Below are 27,409 nucleotides of genomic sequence, written 5' to 3'. Positions count from 1 at the left end.
AGCTCTATCTTGCACACACACGGGAACACAACTGCTTGTATGTTTCATTCATTTCTGGTAAAACGGTTCTGTTCCAGGGAGCACACACAGATGAAGGGAAGTGGTCACATCGGGCCCTCAGTGTGGTGCTGGCCCAGGGAGAGAGCCTATGTGGTAGAAACCCTTATCCTCTACTCCACCCGGGATGAATTATTCTAGATAACTTAGCAAAAAGGGACAAGGATGCTTCTGGCTCATGCTTCAGGGCACTGTGGGGCTTCGGTAAGGACCCCTCGGAGGGGCTGAGAACAAACGAGATTCTTGCTCACGACACTGATCCCTTCCACAGGAGCAACTGGGGGTCTAAGTGAGCTCTCTGTAGGATTCACAGGGGCTCACCACAGATGGAAGGTGCTGGCTGTGAGGTCTGGGGCCAGAGGCTGGGCCTGCATCCCAAGTGTCCTCCCTGTACCATGGACACACAGGAGCACCCAGAGTGCTGCAAGCAAAGCCAGCTGTGCCTGTGATCAATGAGCAACCACCCCACTCCGACTCCTGGTGATCAACCAATGTGCAATGCCCCCACCCCGACTTCCTGTGATCAATCAATGAGCAACCACCCCACCCACACTCCCTAGGACCCCCCAGAGAAGGATTCCAGAGTCTGTGACACTCTCCTTTCCAAGCCTCTCTGGCAGAGGGGCTCCACCCGCTAAGGTCTTACTTGGGGCTTGGCCTTCAGGAACATGGCTCTCCATATCGTTGCTGGATTTACTGTGCTCCACGCTAGCTTTCCTCATGGCATTCTCGCTGAAACACAAACAGAGAAGAGAGGTGTGGTTACACCAGCGAGTCCAATGCTGCGGGGCCCTGGCCAACAGGTCCTGCAGAGCAGCTGCTCCTGGTAACAAGGTGCTGTCCTCAGCACACCAGTCTGGCTGAGGTCCAAAAGAGGCATGAAGAAAGGGGCACTCAACAAAGAGCAATGACAGGCCGCTGAGCCAGGGAGAGTGACCAGAATGACGAAACAGAAGGGACTGGAAAAGTGGTCACCATGGAGCAAAGAGGGAACCATGGCACGAAGGGGTGGGGGGCTAGTCCCTACATGATGAAGGAGGTATGCATTAGACTACGGCGGCAGCTGGTCTCTAGTTCCTGTTCTCTTGAGTGGCCTGGATCCCCACCAACTCTGCCAGCATGGTAGGACCCAGATTTCTCCTCTGTAAAATAAAGGGGCCACGAGAAGTCATCATTCAGTCCCTCCCAAAGCAAGGGTTTGACCCTGTGTGGGACAACGCAGGTTCTATATGTGGGATCAGAGAGAAGCCCCAACTTCAACACCTTCTAGCTGGGAACAAGAGGAGAAAGAAGACAGAAACATGAAACGTTATCTTCAATAACATTTACCAACAATTCTGTACTGAGAGATGGAATCCTATGAAAGGTTTTTCATCACACTTCTGCTCCGCAGAGACAAAGAGCCACGTGCGTCAGTTAAGCTGGAGCCAGCTTGAATGCAGCCCACATTGCCCCTGACATTCACAGGGCAAGACGGGAACAGGAGTGCATCTGTTAGGAAGGCCTGGCCTGTGGCTCCCAGGGACTGGCTGCCCTGGTCTGCTCATGGCCTGCCTTCTTCCCAGGAGGAGAGGTCTCTTCCCTGCCTGGTCTCCGTGCAACAGCTTTGAGGTGGTGGGATGACCAGGTTGAAGAAATGTACTTGGTGAGCTGAAGGCAAGGCGGCACCAGACACCAGTGGATTTGCTGGTGGACAAGCGCTGTCCTCTCCTGGGTAACATCACAGATGACATGCACACTGTGGGCACCAACTGTCAGCAACACTGGGCTTACTGATAAAGAAACAAGCGAGTGTGCCAGGGCTCGGGGGCCTTGTCTCGGAGTGAACTGAATAGGCCCAGTCCAGCTGGTGCTAGAAATAATTCTGATCACTCCAAACAGTAATCAACCAACCCCAGGAAACAGAAGGACTGTGCACACGGGGCTGCAGCAACACAACTGTGATTCCTCAAGACATCACAGAAAGGAGACTCAATGCTGAGACGCGCACACATCTGTCTTCATGTGAAAAGAAAAACAAAGCGACACTGTCCTACCCCTGCTCAATTTAAAAAGCATGCTTGCAGCTCCCACCTCCCTGGGTGCTTTCTGAAGCCTCAACTGAGGCGACGAGGCAGCAAGAGGTTCCTGCTCACCAGGCATCCATGGGTGAAACAGAAAAATAAGGGGAAAGGTCACTAGGGCCACAAGAGATGAGAGTTATTAGTTCAGGAGGATGAGAACCAGCTCACACACAGTGCAGGGTCAGAGTCCTGGTGAAGCCAGGCAGGGTAGGCAGGGAGGACCCTGTGCACATGGTCTGGGGCTGGCAAGGGGCAGGCTCTCCAAACCCAGAGGCTGAGAAGGGAGCTGCTAGGCCCCAGGAGTCACTGAGCATTTCTGATAGAAGTGGCTGCACAGGCCTCTTTTCTGAAGGATGCCTCACCTGTGCCCCTCCCACCTCAAGAGCATACCTGTCTTTCTTCCCACCTTCCTTTTCTCTTTTGTTTTTTGAGACAAGGTCTCACTCTGTCACAGGTACAGCACAATGGCACAAACAGCTCACTGCAGTTGTGAACTCCTGGGCTCAAGTATCCTTCCACCTCAGCCTCCCAAATAGTTGGGACTACAGGCATGCACTACCACGCCTGGCTAAGTTTTTTGGTTTATACTTTTTATTATTTATTATTATTATTTTGGTAAAGACAGGGTCTTGTTTTATTTTCCAGCCTGGTCTTGAACTCCTGGCCTTCAGTGATCCTCCCAACTTGGCCTCCCAAACCACTGGGACCAATAGCAAGACTCAGGAGAGAGCAGCAGAAACAGCAGCAAAGCGGGACAATATAAAGGTTGGCTGTGTGAGGAGTGGGGAGGCCGTGGGGCACATGTGGCCAGGAGTCAGAGAGGGAGAGGGGTGCACAGGAGTCTGAGGGTGACATCCAGTTACACAGATTGGCTCTATGACCTACAGCAACAATCACGGAAGGCAAAGCCAGGCCTGATACAAAAGCAGTCTTTTCAAGCTGCTACTGGCTATTTTTGAGTGTGTCCGCACACTAGCAGTCCCCAGTCTTGGTGCAGCAGAGACGCCTGGCACAGTCACAGAGACAAGATCCAGAAACACGGCTTAGTGCAATAGCTTTGGGGTGGTGGAATGACCAGGTTGAAGAAACATGTTTGGTGAGCTGAAGACAAGCTGGCATCAGACACCAGGGGATGTGCTGGTGGATGAGCCCTGTCCGGTCCTGGGTAACGTCATAGATGACGTGGACACTGGGCACTTACTGTCAGCAAGTGAAAGCCTGAGGAGCATGGAACAAACTGGAGGCCGGAAACAGGCATGTCTTGACAGGCCAACACCAGGAAAACCCAGCTTATGTCAACGTCCAGTCCTGGCTGAGCTTCAGCGGGTTGGAGTGGGGCTGAGAAGCAATAGGTGATCGTCCTGCAAGGCTGCGGCTCTAAACAGCAGCACCGTGCCATGTCACTCGCATGTCCTCTATGCAGCATTCACCCAAGGAGGCCCTGCAGGTTTGGTGGCTGGTAAACAGACACCCTGCACCATTTTCAATTCTGTGAATAATATTTTTGAAAATGTCTTTGCTCTTGTTTCTACTTTGAAGATCGTGTGCCACAAAACAGACACAGTGAAAAAAAAGCACCCAGATACCCTGCAGTGAAACCCCCACACTTCCCCGTGGATGCTGCCCTCTCCTCTTCAGCTAGCCCAGCGCTTTCCAGAGGCATCCCTTGCCTGGACACTGACTCCACCAGGGCACTCATTTCACATTCCTGCTGAGATCCACTCCCCCACCTCCTTCCTTCCTCAGACCTAACATGCCTGCTGCAGGGGCCCACTTTCAGAACAGCACCAACTGCTCCCAAAGCCCCCTTCTGATCTCAATGAGCTGGGCTCTGCTGCCAACCCCAGAATGCCTTCCTGAACAGTCAGACCCGACTGGCCACTCCTCAGCCTCGGTTTTGTGAAGACAAATTCCCTTCGATTCACTGTCATGAAATGAAGGAAAACGATTGTACGAGGAGACAGCTCCAAACACGGAGCAAGGAGTATAGCTTCAGACAAAGAACAGAGAACCAACCTGTCATGGTGAGCTTTGCCTCCACCCAAGCAAGCTTGGAAAACGAAGGTCTGCCCAGCCAGGGGCGGGCAGCGAGCAGACTGGTGTCAAGCTCAATGGCTGTCCTGCCATAGTCCCGTCCAACATAAGCAACAGGCTCGCAAACAGTAGGAGCCTATAAGGCAGCCACCAAGGAACCCCAGGATGCCTGGATAGTGCTCACACTAGCTGAGGAAGGGGGCTGGGGGGTCACTCCCTGCTTGCAACCAACCAGACCTCTGGACACAAGGACTGTCACCTGCTCAGAGCACACAACCACTTGCCGTGACCTGGGCTCCAGTGCTCTGCCTAGGGCCATGCTCTAGCTGGCTGCCATGGGCATGTCTGTGCACCCAATCAGGGTTCAACTCGTATCTGGTTTAAAGCGAAGCCTCTCCAGGGACCTTACTGTCCAGAACTGTCCCCAGAACATGGTATGTCTCAAAGGCATTGCCTGACCCTTTCTGAGCAGCCTGCAGGGACACACTAAGAAAAGCTGTTGGTATTTTCATCGCCCAGCACCAAGTGCCTATGCCAGAAATCTGCGAACCCCCTTTACTTTCTAACTGCCACCTCCAATTCCCCAAGTTCACATCTCTGCCACAACTCCCACTGAATCTGTGGCAATTCCTCCCCCTGGGCCTGTCTCCAGTTCCCCTTCCTACCCCCACACCCTTCCCAGCACCCCAAGTCACAGGACTGCCAGTGAGCGTGGGAAGCAAACTGGGCCATATCCCTGCCTGCCTCGAGGTCCTTGATCCTCACCTCTCACCAGGAGGGCAGGCAGCCTGTCCTGGACCCCACCAAGGCTGCTCCTATGCCTGCCTGCACACTGCCCCCAGGACCCTGGGGATGGTGACCTGCTGCCTCGCACACTGCCTGACCATCCCATCAGGACTGCATAGAAACCCTGTAGCCACCTCACCCATGTCTGTGGCACCTCCTGGAGAGATCACTGGTTCTTGTGTACCAGTCCCACTATACTCTGAACACCCTGTGAGTAGAGACAATGGCTGTTCACCTTTGTGGGCAGCAGACAGGCATCACTGCCAGACAAAACTACTGGCTCTCTTTAGCACAAGGAGTGGAACCGCCATGCATTTTGATGAGACATGATGTGCAGAATGAAAAATCAGCATGGCAGCCATAGGAGCAAACCAGGCCTAAAACAGGCATCTCCTGGCAGTGAAGACCAGGGTGCCCAGGGAAGGTGTGTGCTGGGGCAGGCAGCTGGGCCTGGCAGGAAGCAGAGAAGGGAAGAAGGGCCTGGGCTTAAATTCCAAAGTGGCCACTCACCAACTCTGGGTCCTGGGAGAGGCACTCCCTCCCCCAAAGCATGGCCCCTTCATAAAGGAGGACTCTGAGGGGCTGTGGCCAGGATGAAGGTTCACAGAGAGGACCAGGCAGTGAGGACAGAGCCAGCGTTGGCTGGGTCTACAGGGCTACTGTCCAGCAGGGGCTTGTGGTTCCTCACCTCCTTCCTGTACCCAAATTGGGAAACTCTATCAACAGAAGTCCACTCTCAGTCTTTACAATCTGAATGAGACTAGGATAAACCAAAAACCTGGCAAACTGAGTACCCTAGGGAAGGAACACAGGGCATCAAATGCAAAGCCTGCTAAGGTCAGCGAGGCCCAAGGCAAGCTGCCCCGTTTGCCCTCACCCAACTGGCAGTGCCTCCCCGTCCTCCCTTTGCACACAGGGTGGGGACAGTGCTGACCTCACGCAGGGCTCTGAGGTTAATTATCACTTAATATTATAAGGCACTGGACACACAGGAAGTGCGAGGGATGCATTAAAGAAATAAGTCAGGTAACAGCCTGCTGAACTGTGCAGTAGGACAGCATCCCAAAACACCTCTGCCACGCATTGAGGTTACTGTCACCCCCTCCACAGCAGATGATGGAGTGGTGAGCACCAGCAGCTTCCTGAGGCAGAGCCACCCTTCCACTGGAGCTCTGAGTCCCCTGCAGTGTACGGAGGCCAGCTCTACAGCCCGCAGGAAGGACGTTCACACAAACGTGGAGGAGGCCTGAGCTGGCCTCCCCGCTCCCACTCCTGCTCCATGCCCTGACTCTTCCTTCCACAAACACCCTGGTTCCCACTGAGGACCCTCTCTCCTCTCAATGAGGCCTCTCCCCGGCCCCACCCTCTTCACCACTGTACCCCCGCCACACTGCCAGGCCCCTTCCCTGGTCTAACTGCTTTCCCTTTGCTGAATGAAGGCATGAATTCCCAGGACAGCCAACTCCTCCGTCCTCCTGTGGTGTCCTAAAGAAGGGGAGCTGCTTTCCTCCCTGGGTCACAGACTCACCCTCCTGACCTCAGGGGGACAAGATGATACCTCCCAGCTATTTGTGGGACAGATTTATGTTCTGCTCAAAGGAAACTTCTGTGGGTTTCTTCTAATTTTGAGAGGCACAACACCCACTAATCAAGTGAACTCTCATGGGGCAGAAGGAATTTTTGGCAGCTCCACTTTGCCCCACCCAAGAAGCCTCCTGGTAAATTGCTGCCTGTGTGTGCAGACAGTCTGTTTGCCCACCTGGGACAGGAGTCCACAGCTTGTAAGTGGGGCCCTTTACCCTGTGTGTTCACAAACCTAAATCATAGAGGACCAGAAGACAACAGAAGAAGAGTTACACAGTCTCAGGATGAAAAATATTTCCTAAGCATGTCACCAGAAACAGACACCATAAAAGAAAGATTTTCCCATACTGAAGATATGGGTGGGGCGCAGTGGCTCACACCTATAATCCCAGCCCTCTGGGAGGCCAAGGCAGGTGGATCTCGAAGTCAGGAGTTCGAGACCAGCCTGGGCAACATGGCAAGACCCCGTCTCTACTAAAAATACAAAAATTAGCCGTGCATGGAGTCTCGCTCTGTCGCCCAGGCTGGAGTGCAGCGGTGCGATCTTGACTCACTGCAACCTCCACCTCCTGGGTTCAAGCGATTCTCCTTCTTCAGCCTCTTGAGAATCTGGGATTACAGGCATGTGCCACCACACCGGGCTAATTTTTTTATTTTTAGTAGAGACGGAGTTTCACCATGTTTGCCAGGCTGGTCCCGAACACGTGACCTCAGTTGATTCACCCGCCTCGGCCTCCCAAAGTAATAGGATTACAGGCATGAGCCACTGCGCCCAGCCTGGATTCTTTATGGAAATTGATAAGCTGTTTCTAAAATTCATACGGAATTCAAAGAACCAACAATAGACAAAACAATCTTGAAGAAGAACAAGTTTGAGAACTTACATTTTCTGATTTCAAAGCTCGCTACAATACAAAGCTATACTAATCAAGACAGCATTTACTGGCAAGATGATAGACATATAGATCCATAAAATAGAACTCAGAGTCCATACATTTATGGCCCATTGATGCTAAGACAAGGGTCAAAACATTTTAATGGGAAGGAGTAGCCTTTTCAACAAATGGTGTGGGTGCATTTGTGTCCTCACACACACACAAATGAAGTTGTATACTTAAACCACAACATATACAAGAGATAAAATTGATTTTAAAAACCCAAATGTAAGAATTTAAAACTGTAAAATTCTCAGAGGAATAAATCTTTGTAACCTTGATTTAGGCAGTGATTTCTTAAGCTCTACCAAAGCATAAGCAGTAGGAAAAAAAAAGGGGTGAAGTTTCATTTCATCAAAATTAAAACCTTTTGTAAATCAAAAGACACTAACAAAAAATTGACAATCCATAAAATTGGAAACAAAAATTGCAAATTACTTATTTGATAAAGGATTTGTATCTAGAATATAAAAACTATTACAACTGAATAATAAAATCACAAACTCATTTAAAAATATGCAAAGGGCCAGGCGTGGTGGCTTACACCTGTAATCCCAGCACTGTGGCAGGCCAACCCAGATAAGACTGTTTGAGCCCAGGATTTCCAGACCAGCCTGGGCAACATGGTGAAACCCTTTCTACAAAAAAATGAGCCAGGAATGGTGGCGTGTGCTTTTAGTCCCAGCTATTCAGGAGGCTTAGGTGGGAGAATCAATTGAGTTCTGGAGTTCGTGGCTGCAGTAAGCTGTGATTGTGCTACTGCCCTCCAGCCTGAGCTACAGAACGACCATCTCTATATATATATATATATATATATATATATATATATATATATATATACATATATATATCGACATACATACATAGTGTATTTAGATACACACTAAAGAAATTTATAAAATCTTAAGAATGAGCAAAGAATCTGAATAGGCATTTCTCCAAAGAAAATACATAAATGATCAGTAAGTACAAGAAAAGATGCTAAAAATCAACAGCTACCATGGAAATGCAAATCAATACCACAATGAAATACCACTTCACATCTCCGGGATGGCCAGAACCAAACCAAACCAAAACAAAACAAAACAGATCAGATAGCAAGTGTTAGGAAAGAGGTGGAGAGAATGGAACCATCACATACTGCTGATGGGAATGTGAAATGGTGCTGTTACTTTGGAAAAGTATGGAAGTTCTTCCAGTGGTTAAACAGAGTTATCATATGATCTAGCATTCCCACTCTTAAGTACATACACCCAAGAGAAATGAAAACGTATGTCCACACAAAACCTTTTACAAAAATACTTACTCATAATCACCAAAAAGTGAAAATAACCAAAATTTCTATCAACTGATAAATGAATAAAATGTCATATCTATACAAAGGAATAGTATTTACAAGTAAAAGTACTGATACATGCTATAAGACAGCTGAACACTGAAAACATTATGCTAAGTGAAAGAAGCCAGGCTGGGCACTGTGGCTCATGCCTGTAATCCCAGCAGTATGGGAGGCCGAGGCAGGTGGATCACTTAATGTCAGGCGTTTGAGACCAGCCTGGCCAACATGGTTAAGCCTCATCTCTACTAAAAATACAAAAATTAGCTGGGTGTAGTGGCAGGTGCCTGTAATCCCAGCTACTCAGGAGGCCGAGGCAAGAGAATCGCTTGAACCCAGGAGGCGGAGGTTGCAATGAGCTGAGATTGCACCACTGCACTCCAGCGCGGGCGACAGAGCGAGACTCCCTCTCAAAATAAATAAATACAAAAAAAATTAAAAAAAGAAAAAAGAAAAAAAGAAAAGAAAAGAAAAGAAAGAGACAGGGCTGAGAGTGAAGTACTGAAAGGATACACACAAACATACACCCTCCTCCCCCTGCCTGCATATTGGTATCATTCCATTAAATCAGCAGTCTTTGACTAAGGTTGTAACTCTAATTGTAATATTATCTAGCCTAAATTTTCTATCTTTTCTAGAAGGATTTTCTGAGAGCTTCCACGTCTATGAAGCTTTTCCTTACACGGCACCACCTCTACCCAGGCAGCACTGAACTGATCACTCCCCCATCTTTCTCACAACTGAAGCTTTTCACATTTTGCCACATTGTATTACAGTGATTTGTTTACAAGTCTGTCTCTGCTACAAGCCCAAGCTCTCTCAGAGGACAGAAACTTAAATTAACTGGAATCCCAGACCCTAGCAAAATGCCCAAAATTTAGTTGTTACTTAAAAAAAAAACTACTAAACACGTCTTACAGTTCAGACACATTAAATGTACAGCAGTTCCTATTTCTGCCATCACAGTATTATTACACAAAATCTAAACATTCTTTAAATACCCTTACCTGTAGCAAAACGGAAACAGCATAACTCAAGAAGGAAGGATGAATGACTACATTTAAACTTTTTATATTCAGCCACTCCAGTTTTTTTCTAGGATTTTAGGGTCAATACATATTCCTTTCCTAAAGGGTTTGGATGTCCACAGGCAACCAACCATGGATATTAAATAGTGATTAAATTCTTGATAAGTCTTGCTGCTGAAATCAAAACCTGATTTTGTCTAATGGGAAAGAAATAAAAAAATTGTCACTATCACCTATTTTCCCTTTCCTCCTCCTTCCCATCAGGTCACGTAAATCTAGACTTAATTTTTGAGTAACAGTGATTTGACACAGAGCTTTCTCATTCATACCTTTTGTACCAAACATTTTTCTTTGCGGCAGTCAGATTTTTACGATACCTAACAGAAAAAAACAAACAGAATGAAACATTTAACATACCTTTGAATACAATGCCTTTGACATAGTAAAATACAAAAATACACTATAAATGTAAATATATGCAAATACGTACATACACAAATATCCAGTTGTCTAGTTAAGGATTTTATCCTTTTGTGGTACATTCTCAAGTGAAAATAAATAGAGGCTCAATAAGTTGTACACTTAAGATGCTTACTTCACTAAATAAAAAATAAACAATAAAAAATGCTTTCAATGTTTCACTATTAAAAAATTAATAAAGTTCTGGCTGGGTGCGGTGGCTCACGCTTGTAATTGCAGCACTTTGGGAGGCCAAGCTGGGTAAATCACCAGGTCAGGAGTTTGAGACCAGCCTGAGAAACATGGTGAAATCCCGTCTCTACTAAAAATACAAAAATTAGCTGGACGTGGTGGCGTGGGTGCCTGTAATCCCAGATACTCGAGAGGCTGAGGAAGGAAAATCGCTTGAACCTGGGAGGCAGAGGTTGCAGTGAGCCAAGATCGCAACACTGCACTCTAGCCTGGGCAACAAGACCTAGATTGCATCTCAAAAAAATAAAAATTAATAGAGTTCTCATTCATAAGTAGGGGTTGAATGATGAGAACACATGGACACAGAGAGGAGAACATCATACACTGGGGCCTGTCGGGGGTGAGGGGAAAGGGGAGGGAGGGCATTAGGACAAATACCTAATGCATATGGGGCTTAAAACCTAGATGACAGGTTGATAGGTACAGCAAACCACCCCATGCCACATGCATAACCATGTAACAAACGTGCACCTTCTGCATATTTATCCCAAAACTTAAAAGTAAAATGAAAAAAAATTAATAGAGGCTCAAAAATGGTCACTGATGTAAAACGTACTTTCTTAATGGAAAGAAAATGATGCAGCAGAAAGCACAAAAGGGAAACCTACAAATATGTTTTTCTTGTCTGAGAACTATTAACTAATTAGTTTTTAAACATTTTAAACTTGACATAGTCCTACAAGTTACACCAACAAGGTCTGCACTTAGCCAGGCATGGTGACTCATGCCTGTAATCCCAGCAATTTGGGAGGCCGAGGTGGGCGGATCACCTGAGGTCAGGAGTACGACACCGGCCTGGCCAAAATGGTGAAACCCCGTCTCTATGAAAAAACACAAAAAATTAGCCTGGCGTGGTGGCAGGCACCTTTAATCCCAGCTACTCCGGAGACTGAAGCAGGAGAATCGCTTTAACCCGGGAGGCAAAAGGTGCAGTGAGCCGAGAAGGTGCTGTTGCACTCCAGGTTGACAGGAGCAAAACTCTGTCTCCAAAAAAAAAAAAAAAGTTTACATTTATGGACTGAGAAAAGTAATTTCAGTCCACAAGTTACAGAATTAGAGGAGACCAGAAATAATACTTACAGTTCCACATAATTGGCAACAGCTCCCCTTATCTCCCAGAAAATATTTTTATCAGAGAAGCTACAAATACTTAAAGCAGTTGTCAGCAAATGACTAATTTTTCCTGAAGACACGGCAATTAGAATGAACAATGCTGAGTGCAATAGTACCACTGCACAACAGGTCCTTAACTATGATTTTTTTTTATTCCGTAGCCACACCAGTGGAGAATTTAAATACAACACAGCTGTCATGGCCCCATATTGGAATCGCATGTCCGATAGCAAGCCCGATTTCCAGAGGCTTTGGCCAAAGACAAGTAGGAATATTTTTTGTATTACAGCTGAAAGACGAAGAGAAAATTATAATATACCATATCATAAAATGGTAAAAAGGCTTTGTACCTGCATATAATGAAACACCTCTGGTTCAGGATGTTGGCATCCAGGCTGAAGAGTGCAGAATATAAGATCCCAGGAAGAGACACCACCACTAATGGAAGGTTATAATTTATATATATGTCACACACCTTTGAGAAGGAAAGATAACATCAGTATATAGACTATTCCCCAGAACTTCTCAACCAAGTTCACCTGAAGAATCATCAGTATAAGATAATAATGTAACGTTAGCTTTGGCCATGCCTGACTCCTAAACAAACAGATAACTGTAAGCTTGCTTAACACAGACTTCGCCAAATATCAGTCACACTACAGAGGGTAATTTCTAAAAGACCATTACTTAAATCTTTCATTTCTTCTAGGGAAAGGTCTTACAGTTAGGGGGACAGGGTAAAGGAAGGAAGGATTTCTTTCCCCTTAAGTCCCATAATACTTATTTATCACATGAGTTAGCCCTCAACCTAGAAAACAAACGAGCATGTTTCTAAGCAAATGCGTAACACAAGACAACTAGGTATTAGTAGAGGAAGCTGGGAAAAGTGAGACTATCATGGATACTTCATGGCTATTAAGTTGCTGCAAAAGTAATTGCAGTTTTTGCCATTGAAAACAATAACAAAAACCACAATTACTTTTGCATCAGCCTATAGTTCTGCCAGGTTATATACTATAACACAATAAAAGGGTACTAGGTACCAAGAGACGTAAGGCAGTTGAAAGGTAGACATGGAGATCTGAAGAAACAACAAGAAATTTTTGGTTTCCACCAGGAGTTAGGAATGAAAAGAACAAAAAATAATGCTAACAACAGACTTCTGTCTAGGACCAGTGTTAACACAGGGTAATGTTGTGGTGCCTGGACCTTAAAAAAAAAAAAGCATTTGTTTTTCCACGTGGTTTATGAAAGTCAATTGTTCTGGCGAGAAAATAATCATGAACTTCAAAATGTAAGATTATTTTAATGATGTTAATGAGATCATGGCCTACCTTAATATTTGTGCATAAAATTTAAATAATATGCCAATAAAGTGAATAGCTTTCACAAAAATCCCAATGGGGAAAACGTAACGTGTATTACCTTCTCACAGAAATCCAAAATAAAGTGCAGTAAGAAAGTTCTGTTGCTCTCCACGTGCACTGCAGTAGTGGACAGCCACCCTACATAGTGGAGCAGTTTAGACACAGAGCTCATGGATCCGCCCAGTTCTCTCTCTGCAATAAGAAACCATAACATTCAGATACAGAGTAGCAAAAGTGTTCACAATTTCCAAGCTAAAGGTGAATAATATAAAGGAAAAAGTTGGTGAAGATTTTAAAACTATCAGTGCTCCAATGTATAATTTACTTTTAAAAAAATCAGTGATTAATCATAAAACTACACTTAGCCTTCCAGGGAATCATTAAGATGAATTCATAGAACATTCTAAACAACCAGAATCTACTAGTAAATAACAGATAAATAAAGTATTAAGCTCCAAGCAGTTATGAAAATTCTCAAGTGGGAGATATAAAAACCACTAGAAATATAGGTATTTCATTAACAGTTAAGGGGAGAAAAAGGTTCCCATAAAAGTGACATGAAAAATTCATGGCCAAGCACAGTGGCTCACACCTGTAATTCCAGCACTTAGGGAGGCCAAGGCAGGCAGAGTTCTTGAATCCAGGAATTTGAGACCAGCCTGGGCAACATGGCAAAAGTTCTTCACAAAAAATACAAAAATTAGCTGAGGTGGCGGCACACACTTCTAGTTCCAGCTACTCAAGAGGCTGAGGTGGGAGGATTGCTTGAGGCCCAGAGGCAAAGGTTGCAGTGAGCGAGATTCCACCACCACACTCTAGCCTGAGTGACAGAGCAAGACTGTTTAAAAAAAAAAAATTCAGGCCATGTGCAGTGGCTCACGCCTGTAATCCCAGCACTCTGGGAGGCTGAGGAGGGCAGATCACTTGAGGTCGAGTTTGAGACCAGTGTAGCCAACATGGTGAAACCCCGTCTCTACTAAAAATAAAAAAATTAGCCAGGTGTGATGGTGGGTCCCTGTAATCCCAGCTACTTGGGAGGTTGAGGCAGGAGAATACCTTGAACCCAGGAGGTGGAGTTTGCAGTGAGCCAAGATCATGACACTGCACTCCAGCCTGGGCAATATAGCAAGACTCTATTTCAAAAAAAAAAAATCAGAATGAAATGTGAAAATGGACAAAATGATACAGTAAACTAGGAAACAATGACAACTAACTTATTCCAACCAAATCAAATGTGGTTTAAAGGAATAAACATTAAAATGACTTTAGGAATCGTTTCCTATACTGTCAGTAACATTGTAACACAAATGCATGGAAACCTACGCTACACAAATCAAAACTCTGTTTTGCCTGAATTCCCTAGCTTTATAAAATGCTGTTAAACATATTTTCACTTGAATTTGGTATGGCACAGTGACTCATGCCTGTAATCCCAGCACTTTGGGACGCTAAAGCAGGTGGATCACTTCAGGTTGGGAGTTGAAGACCAGCCTGGTCAACATGGTGAAACCCCAACTCTATTAAAAATACAAAAATTAGCCTGGTATGGTGGTGCAAGCCTGTAATCCCAGCTACTGGGGAGGCTGAGGCAGAAGAATCCCTTGAACCCAGGAGGTGGGGCTGGCAGTTAGCCAAGATCATGCCACTGTTAAATGGATTAGGAAAAGACTTACAAATGTGAATTCACAGCTTTACTCTCCTATCTAGGCAGTCAACAATGGTTATGCACAAGGAAAAGAACATGTATAATCTTAGAATTTCAGAGATGGTGACGACTCTACTACTGCCCACCACCATGATAGTTCAGTGTCAGGACAATCAATGATGATCAGGAGACCATTCAAATATGCAAGCATCTACATACACATAGCCAGTTGGCTACTTGCAAAACTAAGTGGTTTTTTTTTTTTTTTTTTTTTTTTTCCCCCCGAGATGGAGTCTTGCTCTGTCGCCCAGGCTGGAGTACACAGGTGCGATCTCAAATCACTGCAACCTCCTTCTCTGGGGTCAACCAGTTTTCATGCCTCAGGCTCCTGAGTAGCTGGGATTACAGGCGTGTGCCACCACATCCAACTAATTGTTCTATTTTTATTAGAGACAAGGTTTCACCATGTTGGCCAGGCTCATATGAAACTCCAGACCTCAAGTGATCTGCTGGTCTCAGTCTCCCAATGTGCTGGAATTACAGGCGTAACCGTATCTTAACTATGATTTTTGGTAGCACTTGGCAACTGTGTCAAACAATTTGAAACAACGACCATTGCTTCAAACAGCCTCTTTTGAAGTGTTTTTCCACATGACACTATTGGCATTTTGGATCAAATAATTCACTGTTCAGGACTGGCTCTTACTACCCACGCAGCCCCTGAAGCACACTGAGCATCCCCACCTCCCACATACTAAATTACAGTCGCAACCTCTTCCCGGTCACCATGACACCAGAAATGCCCCCTCCCTTCAAGAACCACTGCTGAGAAGTTTTCTACCCTTCTCTTCTTATGATATATAACTACAATTTACTCCCTTTTTGACAGTGATATGGCATATGGTCACATGACAGAAATATGGCATTACACCTATATTTACTCAATTATTGAAAACTTGAGCTATACTATATAATGCCAAATATTGTTATGACAAGCAAAGTTATCCACATGTATGTCCATTAAATTTTAGAAAGCAGAATTCCTTTTCAAATTGTCTCCCTTATGATACTAATAAAAGGAAAGATAATACAGAAACTGTAAGGCAGCTATTTCAAGGGTACTGGAGACTTACACTGCAAGTTGGCCAAATATTGTAGATGCAAACATACTGTTTTGCTCAATCTTTTGCTCATCTGGGGAATAGAGAATGAATATACATGGGTCCAGGCACAGCAGCTCAAAGAGAGGAATGCAGGTTAGGGAGAACCACAAGTAAAAGAGAAGAATTTCAGGCTGGATGTGGTGGCTTATGCCTGTGATCCCAATACTTTGGGAGGCCAACGCAAAAGGATAGTTTGAGCCTAGGAGTTCAAGACCAACCCAGACAACACAGTAAGACCTTGTCTCTACAACAAAAATTAGCCTGGCATGTTACACTGGTGCATGCTCTTGGTCACAGCTACTCGGGGGCTGAGGTGGATCGCTTGAGCCTGGGTGGTCGAGGCTGCAGTGAGCTGAGACTGCGTCACTGCACTCCTGGGAGACAGAGAAAGACCCTGTCTCACACAAAAGCGGAGAGAGGTAATTTCAAAGGTACAGTTCTGGATGTAATTTAGGTAGAAGAGGTTAAACATTTAAGTGGAGTTTCTTTCAAATAGTGGTTCTCAAACTTCAGCATGCACCAGAATTATGGTAGTGTTTAATTACAGAGCCCCAACTCTAGAGTTTAATTCAGTAGGTCTAGGCCAAGACCTAAGATTCGCATCTCTAACAAGTTTCCAGGTTATGCTGATGATCCAAGGACCATATTTTGAGAAGCATAGCTTTACAAGATGTTTACTACCCACTAACGCTCCATTTCCTTCTAAAAGTGATCAGGTGTATCTGGAAACAATTTAATAATGAATATGAAGAATTATAAACAATTTTCCAGGCCTAAGTAGCTTCTATTCTCTATTCTACCAAAGTAGGAAACCACTATAGGGATAAGAACATACAGAAAAATGAGTCTGGGCTCATCTGTTAACCAAGCTAACCACCAGCTATTTACAACTGAAGCTAAGGGGAATTTGAACATTGGTTAGATATTTAAAGATACTAAGAACTATTGGCTGGGCACGGTGGCTCATGCCTGTAATCCCAGCACTTTGGGAGGCCAAGGCGGGTGCATAATTTGAAGTCACAAGTTCAAGACCAGCCCCGGCCAACACTGTGAAACCCTCTCTCTACTAAAAACACAAAAATTAGCTGGGTGTGGTGGCACATGCCTGTAGTCCCAGCTACTCGAAGGCTGAAATACGAGAATTATGTGAACCCAGGAGATGGAAGTTGCAGTGAACTTTCATCAACCCACTGCACTCCAGCCTGGGCAAGGGTCAGACTGTCTTTAAAAAAAATAAAAAACTACCAATTTTTTAGGTGTCATAATAGTACCATATTTTACAGTTGAAACGGGACCTGAGTTTTGCTTTAAAATAATGGAAAGGAAAGGTGAAAGGTACTATAGATGAAAAAAGGTTAACCAAGAGTTGCTAACTGTTGAAGATGGGTAATGGGCACAGACGGGGAACACTGCAGTATTTTCTCTACTTTTGATTGTATTTGTAATTTTCTATAATAGTTTTTCAAACGCCAAAAAATTATGTGACTGATAATAGAATTTACGAGAAGCAGCCAGGCACAGTGGCTCACACTGGTAATTCCAGCACTTTGGGAGGCCAAGGCGAGCAGATCACCTGAGGTCAGGAGCTTGAGACCAGCCTGGCAAAAATGGCAAATCCCCATCTCTACTAAAAATACAAAAAACAAAACAAAACAAAACAAAACAAAAATGTAGCTGGGTGTGGTGGCACATGCCTGTAATCCCAGCTACTTGGGAAGCTGAGGCAGGAGAATCATCTGAAGCTGGGAGGTGGAGGCTGCGGTGAGCCAACATTGCACCACTGCACTTCAGCCTGGGCAACACAGCGAGACTCAGTCTTAATACAAAAAAAAAGTGTAAGAGAAGGCAAAAAACTAAGTAGAAAGAGTCAAAACAATCTGACTATGCAGTTCCTTGAAATTTAGACTTTTACTTTGAAGGTAAAGCACACATTTAACAAAAATTTAAGATTCTTATTTTAAACTCCAAAGTTAAGATAATTTAATGCATATAACCAAAATACAGCATAGGAACATACTATCCAGCTACCCTACCCTGTATTTTTTTTTAATCTTCTCATATCTCTGCTGTCTATCACTTGGAAGCTCATCCAGATTCATTGAGGAGCTTAGAACTCTGCATCATGTCCTGCCATCAACATCTCAGTTACACCAGTGTCCATGCAAATGATCCCAACATTTCAGTTTCAGTTTCTTGACTTTGAATCAAATAACCTTCACTCCACCTTAGTTACCCAGTCCCACAGATACACACTAGATTCTGTCATAACCTGAACTGAACCACACCAAAATATATTATTTTGTTGTTGTAACTTTCTATTCCAGCTTTATCGCAGACTCAACTCCAACTATAGTTACTCGTTTCTCAACGTCAAAGATACTCAATCCCTTAATTCCTTTTTTGCAGTGATGTGATGTTGGGTCACTGCAACCTCCACCTCCCAGGTTCAAGCGATTCTCCTCCCTCAGCCTCCCAAGAAGCTGGAATTACAGGCACACATCACCACACCCAGCTAATTTTTGTATTTTTAGTAGAGATGAGGTTTCACTATGTTGGCCAGGCTGGTCTCAAACTCCTGACCTCAAGTGATCTGCCCATCTTGGCCTTCCAAAGTGCTGAGATTACAGGCATGAGCCACCACACCCAGTCAATACCTTAATTTTTAATGTCCTTTTTCAGGTTTATCAGCCTTCTCCTGGCCTTATTTTCCTATCTGGACTAGACCACACAGCCGATCACAACTCTCTTGTACTCCATTCAACCAGCAAAACCCAAACTGATTCAGTCTAATAAATTGCTTTCTCTTCTCCAATACGTAAGTGGAAGAAAAACACACAACTGCAAAGATTCGCGCCATTCCAAATTGATGATCGCCAACTTTTGCTGGGCCCTTAATGACACTCAATAATCCTTTTACTTGTCTTTAACCAGCTTGTTCTTGCTGGCTGTCCTAAGCAGTTAATGCCCTCCTGGAGTGTCCTACTTAGATATTCTGTAAAACATGCTTCTCATTTTGAGTAATTTAACATTCTTAGGCACAAAGTACTTCAATGTCTTACCCTTTCTTCTAACTTTACAAATATATATCCACCCATCCATGCAGCCTCTCCCCAGTCATAGATGATAAATGGTGCCTCCGAATTCCTAACCACCCATTCAAGTAAATCTCGCGACCTACTTTTAACCCAATACCTTCATATTTCTTCTGGAGCCCTGTACCTTCACTTATCCCCAATCTTTTCTCCAATTTCAACTTCTCCCTCTTCTCCACTGGCTCCTGTGACTCTATGTATAAACACAATCACATTTCTCTCATTTTAGAGGCAAAAAAAAAAAAAAAAAAACCAACTTCCCCTGGTTCACAGTCCCCCTATAGTTCTTTCTCTACACTTTTTTTTGGTCAAACATTTTGAAACATATTCTATACATACTGTCTTCACTTGACTTTTCACTCACTCCCCCACCCACACAATCTGACTTCTACCTCCACACTCCACTGGAACTACTCAAAAAGGAAGCCAAAACCTTTATACTGCCAATACTTAAAGAAAATTTTTGTCCTTATCTTTCTGGACTTTCCTAAGATACTTGGCAACATTATTCCTTCATTCATTTTGACATCCTATAGTCTATTTATTGTCTTGGAACTATCATTCTGGTTCTTTTTATACACCAATTTCTTTTTAAGGTTTCTTCCGACTGTCCTCCTCCTTGGCCTGAGAATTAAATACTGTGTATTCCCGAGTTCTACACTTAGCCTACTGTCTGCTCCTTTCCTTCCTTCCTTCCTCTCCCCACCCCTTTCACTCTCAAATATACACGTGTATGAAAGTGTATATGTATATTAGGTTGAACCTCAAATTGCCAATCATTAACCATCTTTGACCTACCAAAAAATGGTAATTTTCTATGGTCCAGCCTAATGTTTAAACAGCTCTTTAGCATGGAAGAATAAGAAACAACAACAACAACAACAAAGAATAACCCAATTAGAAGACTGAGAGAGAACTGCAAAAAAAATTCAAACTGAAGTCTCTGAAATGTTAAAAAGAAAGTTACAAAAAATTACTTAATTGCACCTCTTTTAGAATAGGAGTAACCACTCTGTAAGAAAGTGGTTCTCAAACTCATTCAGGTAGAACTTCTGGAAGCCATACTGATCTTCTTGGTGACCACCCCCAAATACTAACATATTATAAATAAGGTTGGAACAATTTTATTAGCAGAAAACCACCATTATAATAAATATAGAACATGAATGCCATGGGGAGTTTTGTTTGCTTTGGTTACTACTGTATTCCCAGTGTCAAAAAGCGTATATAGTAGGTGCTCAAAAAATATTTCTGAAATGAATAAATGTATCTACAAAAATATAAACCACAACAATCAAACTATTTCTCAATTTGTTTTTATTAATATGCATTTGCCACTTGTTCATTCACTATGTCATTTGCTACAAGCAGAAACAGGTCAGGAAAACTATGCAACACAGCCATAAAAAAGGAACATTCTATGCATTAACTTTGAGTTGAGTGATGCAGCACCTCAAAGCCCAGGTGCAAGAAAATCCTGTTATAAAACCATTGCCGTAATGTCAGTTTGGAATTGTGTACCACTAGCAATAGAATAATACATCCTGTTAAATCTAAGCAAGGCAAGTTTTTGTTACCCTTGAATAAATGGTTGATGTAAAGAGCTGTGCTAGATGGTCAAAAAGAAGCGGTTTCACCTCCAGGAATTAAAAAAAAAAAGATTTATCAAAATCCATTCAATTATAGCACACTGAATTAAATGACTCCAAATGTTCATGATACATACCAGAGAAGCTACAGCAAATAATCCAGCTCACAAGCGGAAGGAACTGTGACTGACAACAGAGGTCATCCCAGAGAGAAAGGCTCTTATATAGGAATGCTTCACAGCAATAAAACCCCTCCTGTAACACAAATGAACAGTAAATCCTTATGTAGAAAGCTTCAGTCACAAAATTATGCTCTATATAACAAGTTTATTTTGGGCTATAGTTGCTTCACTCTTAGACTAATTTTTTGGCATCAATATAATGAAAGCCTTAGGTTAGATGCCAGACTTCCTCAGAAAAAGGTAAAATGATTAGTATTTACTTGCAATACTATTTTTATTAATATAGCTCTCAAATACCATAAAGCTTCATCAATTGGAAAGAAGGCTAAAAGTTATCCATTTTAAAAAATTTATTACCTTGGGTACAGTACATGCAGTAATTTGAACGGTCAGTAAAATGTATACAATGTTATGTTATAGGGCTAGAATGCCATTGGAGGCCACAGACCAAATCCCAATTCTGAGCAGATCCTTCTTTAGAGGCTCAAATGTCTAGGTTGCTTGTATTTCCACCAGAGTGAGAATCTGGGACTTCTCATTTTCCTTTTGTCACCTAAGCCTTACATAGCGACATGCACCAGGACTCTAAGACCTTCCTTTCATGACATGAATTATCTGGACAGTCTCATCCACATCATAGCTAAAACTACCACTTTTAACATGAGGGGTCCTAAACCTGTATCTCCAGCCCAAATCTCATTCCTGAGCTTTAGACTCATTATTTTACTGGGTACTGGGTATGACTGCTTTGATGTCCCACTGGCATCTCTTAAGTGAAACATCTTTCCTTCCCAGCCTGCTCCTCTTATATTCCTTTCCTCAGTGAAAGCCATCCATCTTCCCAAGTAGGAAACGTAAACGTCAGCCTAAATCGATATCCTCACTACCATCGTCTGAACCCAGCTTCCAATTAAATGGTTTCACAACACATCCCTAAAACTTGGGCTGGGTGTGGCGGCTCATGCCTGTAATCTCGGCACTTTGGGAGACCAAGGCAGAAGGAATGCTTAAGCTCAGGAGTTGGAGACCAGACCGGGCAATACGGCAAAACCCCGTTTTTACAAAAAAAAATACAAAAAAAAAAAAAACCCCACAAAACAACAACAGAAAAGACTAGCCAGGAATGGTGGTGCACATCTGTAGTCCTAGCTACTAGACTGAGCGGGGAGGATCAATTGAGGCCATGACATCAAGGCTGCAGTTAAGCCCTGATTGTGCCAGTGAACTCTAGCCTGGGTAACAAAGTGAGACCTTGTCTCATTAAAAAAAAAAGTCAAAGAATTACTCCACAAACATTTATCAATTAAGCTGAACATTTATACATGAAGAAGAGTTAGACATGGTTTCTGCCTGCTGGGAGCTCATAACGAGTGGAAAAAAGGATGCTAAAAGTGTCACGATAGACGTAAGCACAGGCAGCCATGGAAGCACATAGAACAAGGAGCTAACCCATACTGGGCAATAACTGAAGGCTCCTTGACGGCGCTGATACCTAAGCTGCAGCTTAAAATACAACTGAGGGTTACCCAAAGAGTCCATTGGCTGGAATTTATTTGATGCTCAAAAAATGTTTGTTGATTATAAGAATATAAGTAGTGACCTTATGAAATTTACATTACTAATTCAATTAACTGAATACATTTAATTGTATCTTCAGTTTGTCCTCCTAAACTACAGGTTTTTCCCTTTTATTTGCACAATATAACATATTCTTTCTTCAAATCCAACAGTATAAAGATAAAAGTCCAACTCAGCTTTCTTTATAAAGAGTTTCAAATTGAACAAATATTATTTACAAATGATGTCAGGTACTTAAAAAATGTTTTTGTTGTTGTTTTTGAGACAGGATCTCACTCTGTCACCCAGGTTGCAGTGCAGTGGCACAACTACAGGTCACTGCACCCTCGACCTCCTGAGCTCAAGTGATCCTCCTACCTCATCTTCCTGAGTAGCTGGGACAACAGATGTATGCCACCATGCCTGACAAATTTTTGTATTCTTTGTAGACATGGGGTTTTGCCATGTTGTCCAACCCGCCTCAGCCTCCAAACTGAAACTGCAGAGATTACAGGTGTGAGCTACCACACTCGGCCAAGAAAAAGACTGTCAATGGATATCTCAATAAATTTTAGTAAAGAGTGGTAGAGTGTGGAAGCAGCAAGTGAAATCTTGTAAGAAGGACTCTGCCCTCATGAAGTATCCAGGAAGTTGGTAAACTCTTTTCCATGTTCATAATTATTCACCTTGTACCAAATACATTCTAGAGCAGGAACACTAAATATAAGCATCTAGCTATACCACAATAAAAAAGTGCACAAAACAAAATTATCACCAAAGTTACAAATAAGTGACAAAGTAAAAAAGCCATTAGTCTCATACATCCTAATTCATAATGTAGACGAGAACAGATAGATGGAGGTGACAGTGAGATGTCCCTCAACAACAATACAGGGAAAAGCTTATAGTGAAAGAACGGAGGGAATTCACATATAATGAATAAGATAAACTTTGTATCACATAGTCATCCAAGCAAGTATAAACACCTGAATTGAAAGTTTTAGAACACTCTAGACTTCAATTAGGGTAGGCTGGGTATAACGTAAGAAAGATTGAAATTTAGTAAGGGGAAATCTAATAAACTGTATCATATTCCATTTAAAAGATTCAGAGTAGAAGAAGAATTGGCCTGGAACCAACCAAAAGCAACTTTAACCACCAGAAGAATCAGGAGTTGCTTATCCAGTAAAGAAATACTCAATTTGGTCAAAAGAAATGCTATCTTCCCACCGCCCCACACCACTGGAGGAATGAAATGCCCAGGCTTTACTATGGCCTGGATGAAAGACTTCTCACTGCCGTTTCCTTTAATTCTATAATTAAGAAACCTTCTACTGACAAATCTTGTTCCATATATGCAGATAGCACAGAGGGGATATTCTAGTTGGCAGATATGAGCATTTTGCTTACCAGAAATAATTCATTTTATAATAAACTGATATTCTGGCTTATACATTAGTCTCCTCTGAGTTTCATTACCATTAACGGGATACTCTGGGGGCCTAACAGCAAGTTTCTGGACATACACAGATGAAAAATCCTTGGATTGTGATAGTCATCAAAGTAGAGCCACCCAGTGAGTTTTGGTGGCTATCCAGTAGTGTTTCCTTAACATAATCCCTTTCCCTTCTTACTACCTTAAAATTACAACAGAAACATTCATGCTCTAAATATATGATTACCACAGACATAATTACAGCATACGAAGGCTCCTCTTGTCTAGAATTTGGCACACCCTTATAAAAGAAATCCATTTGTAAACTATCTTGTCCCATCCTCCCTCAATTCTTACCTTCTTGTAATGTTTGACTCAACCCGTAGAAAGACCTCAGCAAGACTGACTCATCTATGACACAGTCAATATACTGAAGCAGCAGAGAGTTGTTTAGCACTGAGCCTATCTGAGAAGGCAGCTGCAGTAACAGAACCACCGATCAACATCTGAAAATAAAGAAAATATGTAACAAAAATAGGCTAGCATGGTGGCTCATGCCTGTAATTGCAACACTGTGGGAGGCTGAAGCAGGAGGATCACTTGAGCCCAGGAGTTTGAGACCAGCCTGGGTAACATATTTTTAAAAATTTTTTTTGTGTGTGTGTGTGTTTTTTTTTTTTTTTGAGACAGTGTCTCACTCTGTCAACCAGGCTGGAGAACAGTGGTGGGATCTCGGCTCACTCCAACTTCTGCCTCCCAGGTTCAAGCAATTCTCATGCCTCAGCCTCCTGAGTAGCTGGAAGTACAGGTGTGCACCACCATGCTCAATTTCTGTATTTTTTGGTAGAAATAGGATTTCACCATGTTGGCCAGGCTGGTGGTCGTGGTCTTGAACTCCTGACACCTCAAGTGATCTGCCCGCCTTGGCTTCCCAAAGTGTTGGGATTACCAGCGTAAGCCACCGAGGCTGGCCTGGTATAATTTTTTTGAAAAATTAGCCAGGCATGGTGATGCACATCTATAGTCCCAGGTACTTGGAAGGCTGAGGTGGAAGGATTACATAAGCCCAGGAGTTCAAGGCAGCAGTGAACCATGACTGTGTTACTGCCTGGGTGACAGAGTAAGACCCTGTCTCAAAAAAACAAAAACAAAGGCCATACAAGTTCAAACAGAAAATGCAAAGAAGCACATGGTCCAGTCACACACCTCTAGGCAATGGATATTCTGTAAAAGTTGGGGAAAGCTTTGAGGCTGTTCTAGTGGAAATGATCCACTTCTATTCAGACAATCAGAAAGACTCACCTCTTTTTTTCCATATTCTTTAGTGTAACTACTGGAATTGAGCACTGGTATAACTGAGAGAGAATTCAATTTCTAAAGATAAAACAATCTATAAATGGACAAAACAAACTACAAAGCACAAATATAAAAGCAGCTGTTAATGTGTTTCAATTAAATGGGAATATGGTTTACACAGAATCCTGGGTAACTGACATGTATTTAAATATCTATAATCTCCTCTAAGATCTGAATGGTTATTATTTGGATTTAACAAAAGAAAGCCATGCAACTTGTTTGGGCTTTAGATACTACTTTTAGAGGACGAACACTAGCTGGACCCAACATCAACTTCAGAGGTTCTGGAGAAGGTTCCTGGTTTCTTCGCTTCATGGCAAGCAGAGCCATCTTCCATACATTCTCTGAATTCTTAAAATAGATCTATAAATTTGGATATAAAGTACAAAAGAGTAGGTACCTATAAACTGGAGCGACGTGAAGTCTAAAACTGCTCATTAATTGAATATATATTATGAATTCCTTTACATACAAATGCATTTATTTTTCTGATCAGCAATCTATTAAATGCACCAAACGGGACCAACACGAAGTGCCAATCCCTAAAAAAAACTTCCCCAAAGCAGTACCACAATACTAGATAGTAAAACAGTAGGCTGTAAGCATTTTAGTTGAAATCTATAAGTTAACTTTAACAAAAATAACATATTTCAATCTCAATATGATTTCTCTCTCCTTAATCCCTTACCTTTTTCCTAACAGGCAAAGATACAGAAATCAGAGCAGAAGCAAAGAACCTATACAGCGACAACAAAGCCTGAAGATGAAGCTGCATTCCCCGAAATAAAATAGGTTTTCCATTTTCAATTCTGTGGCTACTAAGAAACTGAGGAAACAAATACCAATAAGAAGAAAGTAAGTATATTCAGACCATAATTTCACTATGAGATATAGCTATAGGAAGATGCTATCAAAAATCAAGGAAGGAGTAACCAGACATTTAAGTCAACCACCATAAAACAATTCTCTCCAAACTGTGATCATCTCTCTTACTACCATTACTGACTTTACTTCTTTCTCATATTTTCTCTCCTCTTCCTGTACCTTAGGCTTAACAGTCATACTTACTAGCATTGTAGAGCTTATTCTCACTGGTAGCATACTCAGGACTCAAAGTTTATTCATCCTTGATTTACACATCAAGGAGATACGACCAAAAGAGAAGCTAATACCTGATTATTATAGTTCTAGGAAATTACAATTGGCATGCCATAATCAAGCAGCTTTGACATAACTAAAATCTTAACAAAGCACTAATTTTACAATGAAAGAAGTCATTACTGCTAGATACCCACATCTGACTATGCACAGAAAGCACACCACTAAAACGAATTCCGAGGAAGTAACCAAATTGTTTTGTAATACTAAAATTTTATTATATCAAATACTGTACAAAGTAAGGCAGTAAATGAGGCCTAGAAATAATTTTTTTTTGAGATGCAGCTTTACTCTTTTTGCCCAGGCTGGAGTCAATGGCATGATCTCTGCTCACTACAATCTCCCCTTCCCAGGTTCAAGCGATTCTCCCACCTCAGCCTCTCCCAAGTAGCTGGGATTAAAAGCACACACCACCACACCCAGATAATTTTGTATTTTTAGTAGAGATGTGGTTTCACCATGTTGGCTGGGCTGGTCTTGGACTCCTGACCTCCAGTAATATACCCGCCTTGGCTCAGAGAAGATGCCTATGACCTAGAATCAGGTACACGCTGGAAAGAAGCTCAGAGCATGTGCCTATTACCTGGAATCAGGGCATAGGCTGGAAAAAAGCTGACATGCAAAGGCAGGTGCTGCCTCTGGGGAGAACGGACAGAGTAGGAACCACTGTAGTTTCTTGCCTTTACAGTTGTGTACATATACTACTTTGATAAAATTTAAATTAAAAAATTAAAAATTAAATGAGGTCGAATGTGATGACTCATGCTTAAGCCCAGGAATGCAGGACCAACCTGGGCAATATATTGAAACTCCATCTTTATAAAAAATACAAAAAATTAGCCACTCATAGTGGCATATGCCTGTAGTCCCAGCAACTTGTGAAGAGCATCTGCTATCAAATCTAATATACAGGCAGTGAGCTCCTGGGATATGAACCATTTTCTTTAAATTTACAGTTGTCTCTGCGTAGCTGGACTGTTTCCAGACTTTCCAGCAGTCCATGAGGCAGGAATCTTTAAACCCATGAGAAAGCCTGGCTCTTCCCTCCTCTTCTAACATTCCTTTTTTTTTTTTTTTTTTTTTTTTAAGACTAAGTCTCATTTTTGTCACCAAATCTGGCTGCAATGGTGCAATCTCGGCTCACTGCAACCTCTGCCTCTCAGGCTCAAGCGATTCTCCTGCCTTAGCCTCCCAAGTAGCTGGGATTACAGGAACCCA

The 27,409-nt window shown here is 43.0% G+C and overlaps 1 protein-coding gene across 1 annotated transcript; it reads right to left on the bottom strand.

Annotated features, from left to right (window-relative positions):
• Positions 1-233: 233 nt before the first annotated feature.
• Positions 234-25,808, bottom strand: LOC100423288 (centromere protein I). The gene is given in 11 exon segments (XM_077971030.1): positions 234-355; positions 704-917; positions 9,803-9,863; positions 9,865-9,887; positions 9,889-10,020; positions 10,153-10,166; positions 10,169-10,200; positions 11,998-12,122; positions 13,073-13,206; positions 20,641-20,758; positions 25,722-25,808. Coding segments are annotated over 11 exon segments (1,062 nt in total).
• Between the last annotated feature and the right edge of the window lie 1,601 nt (positions 25,809-27,409).

This window comes from Macaca mulatta, chromosome 16 (assembly GCF_049350105.2).
Source record: "Macaca mulatta isolate MMU2019108-1 chromosome 16, T2T-MMU8v2.0, whole genome shotgun sequence".
NCBI lineage: Eukaryota > Metazoa > Chordata > Mammalia > Primates > Cercopithecidae > Macaca > Macaca mulatta.
The sequence above is the reverse complement of the archived record's forward strand: the minus strand, read 5'-3'. Positions and strand labels throughout refer to the sequence as shown.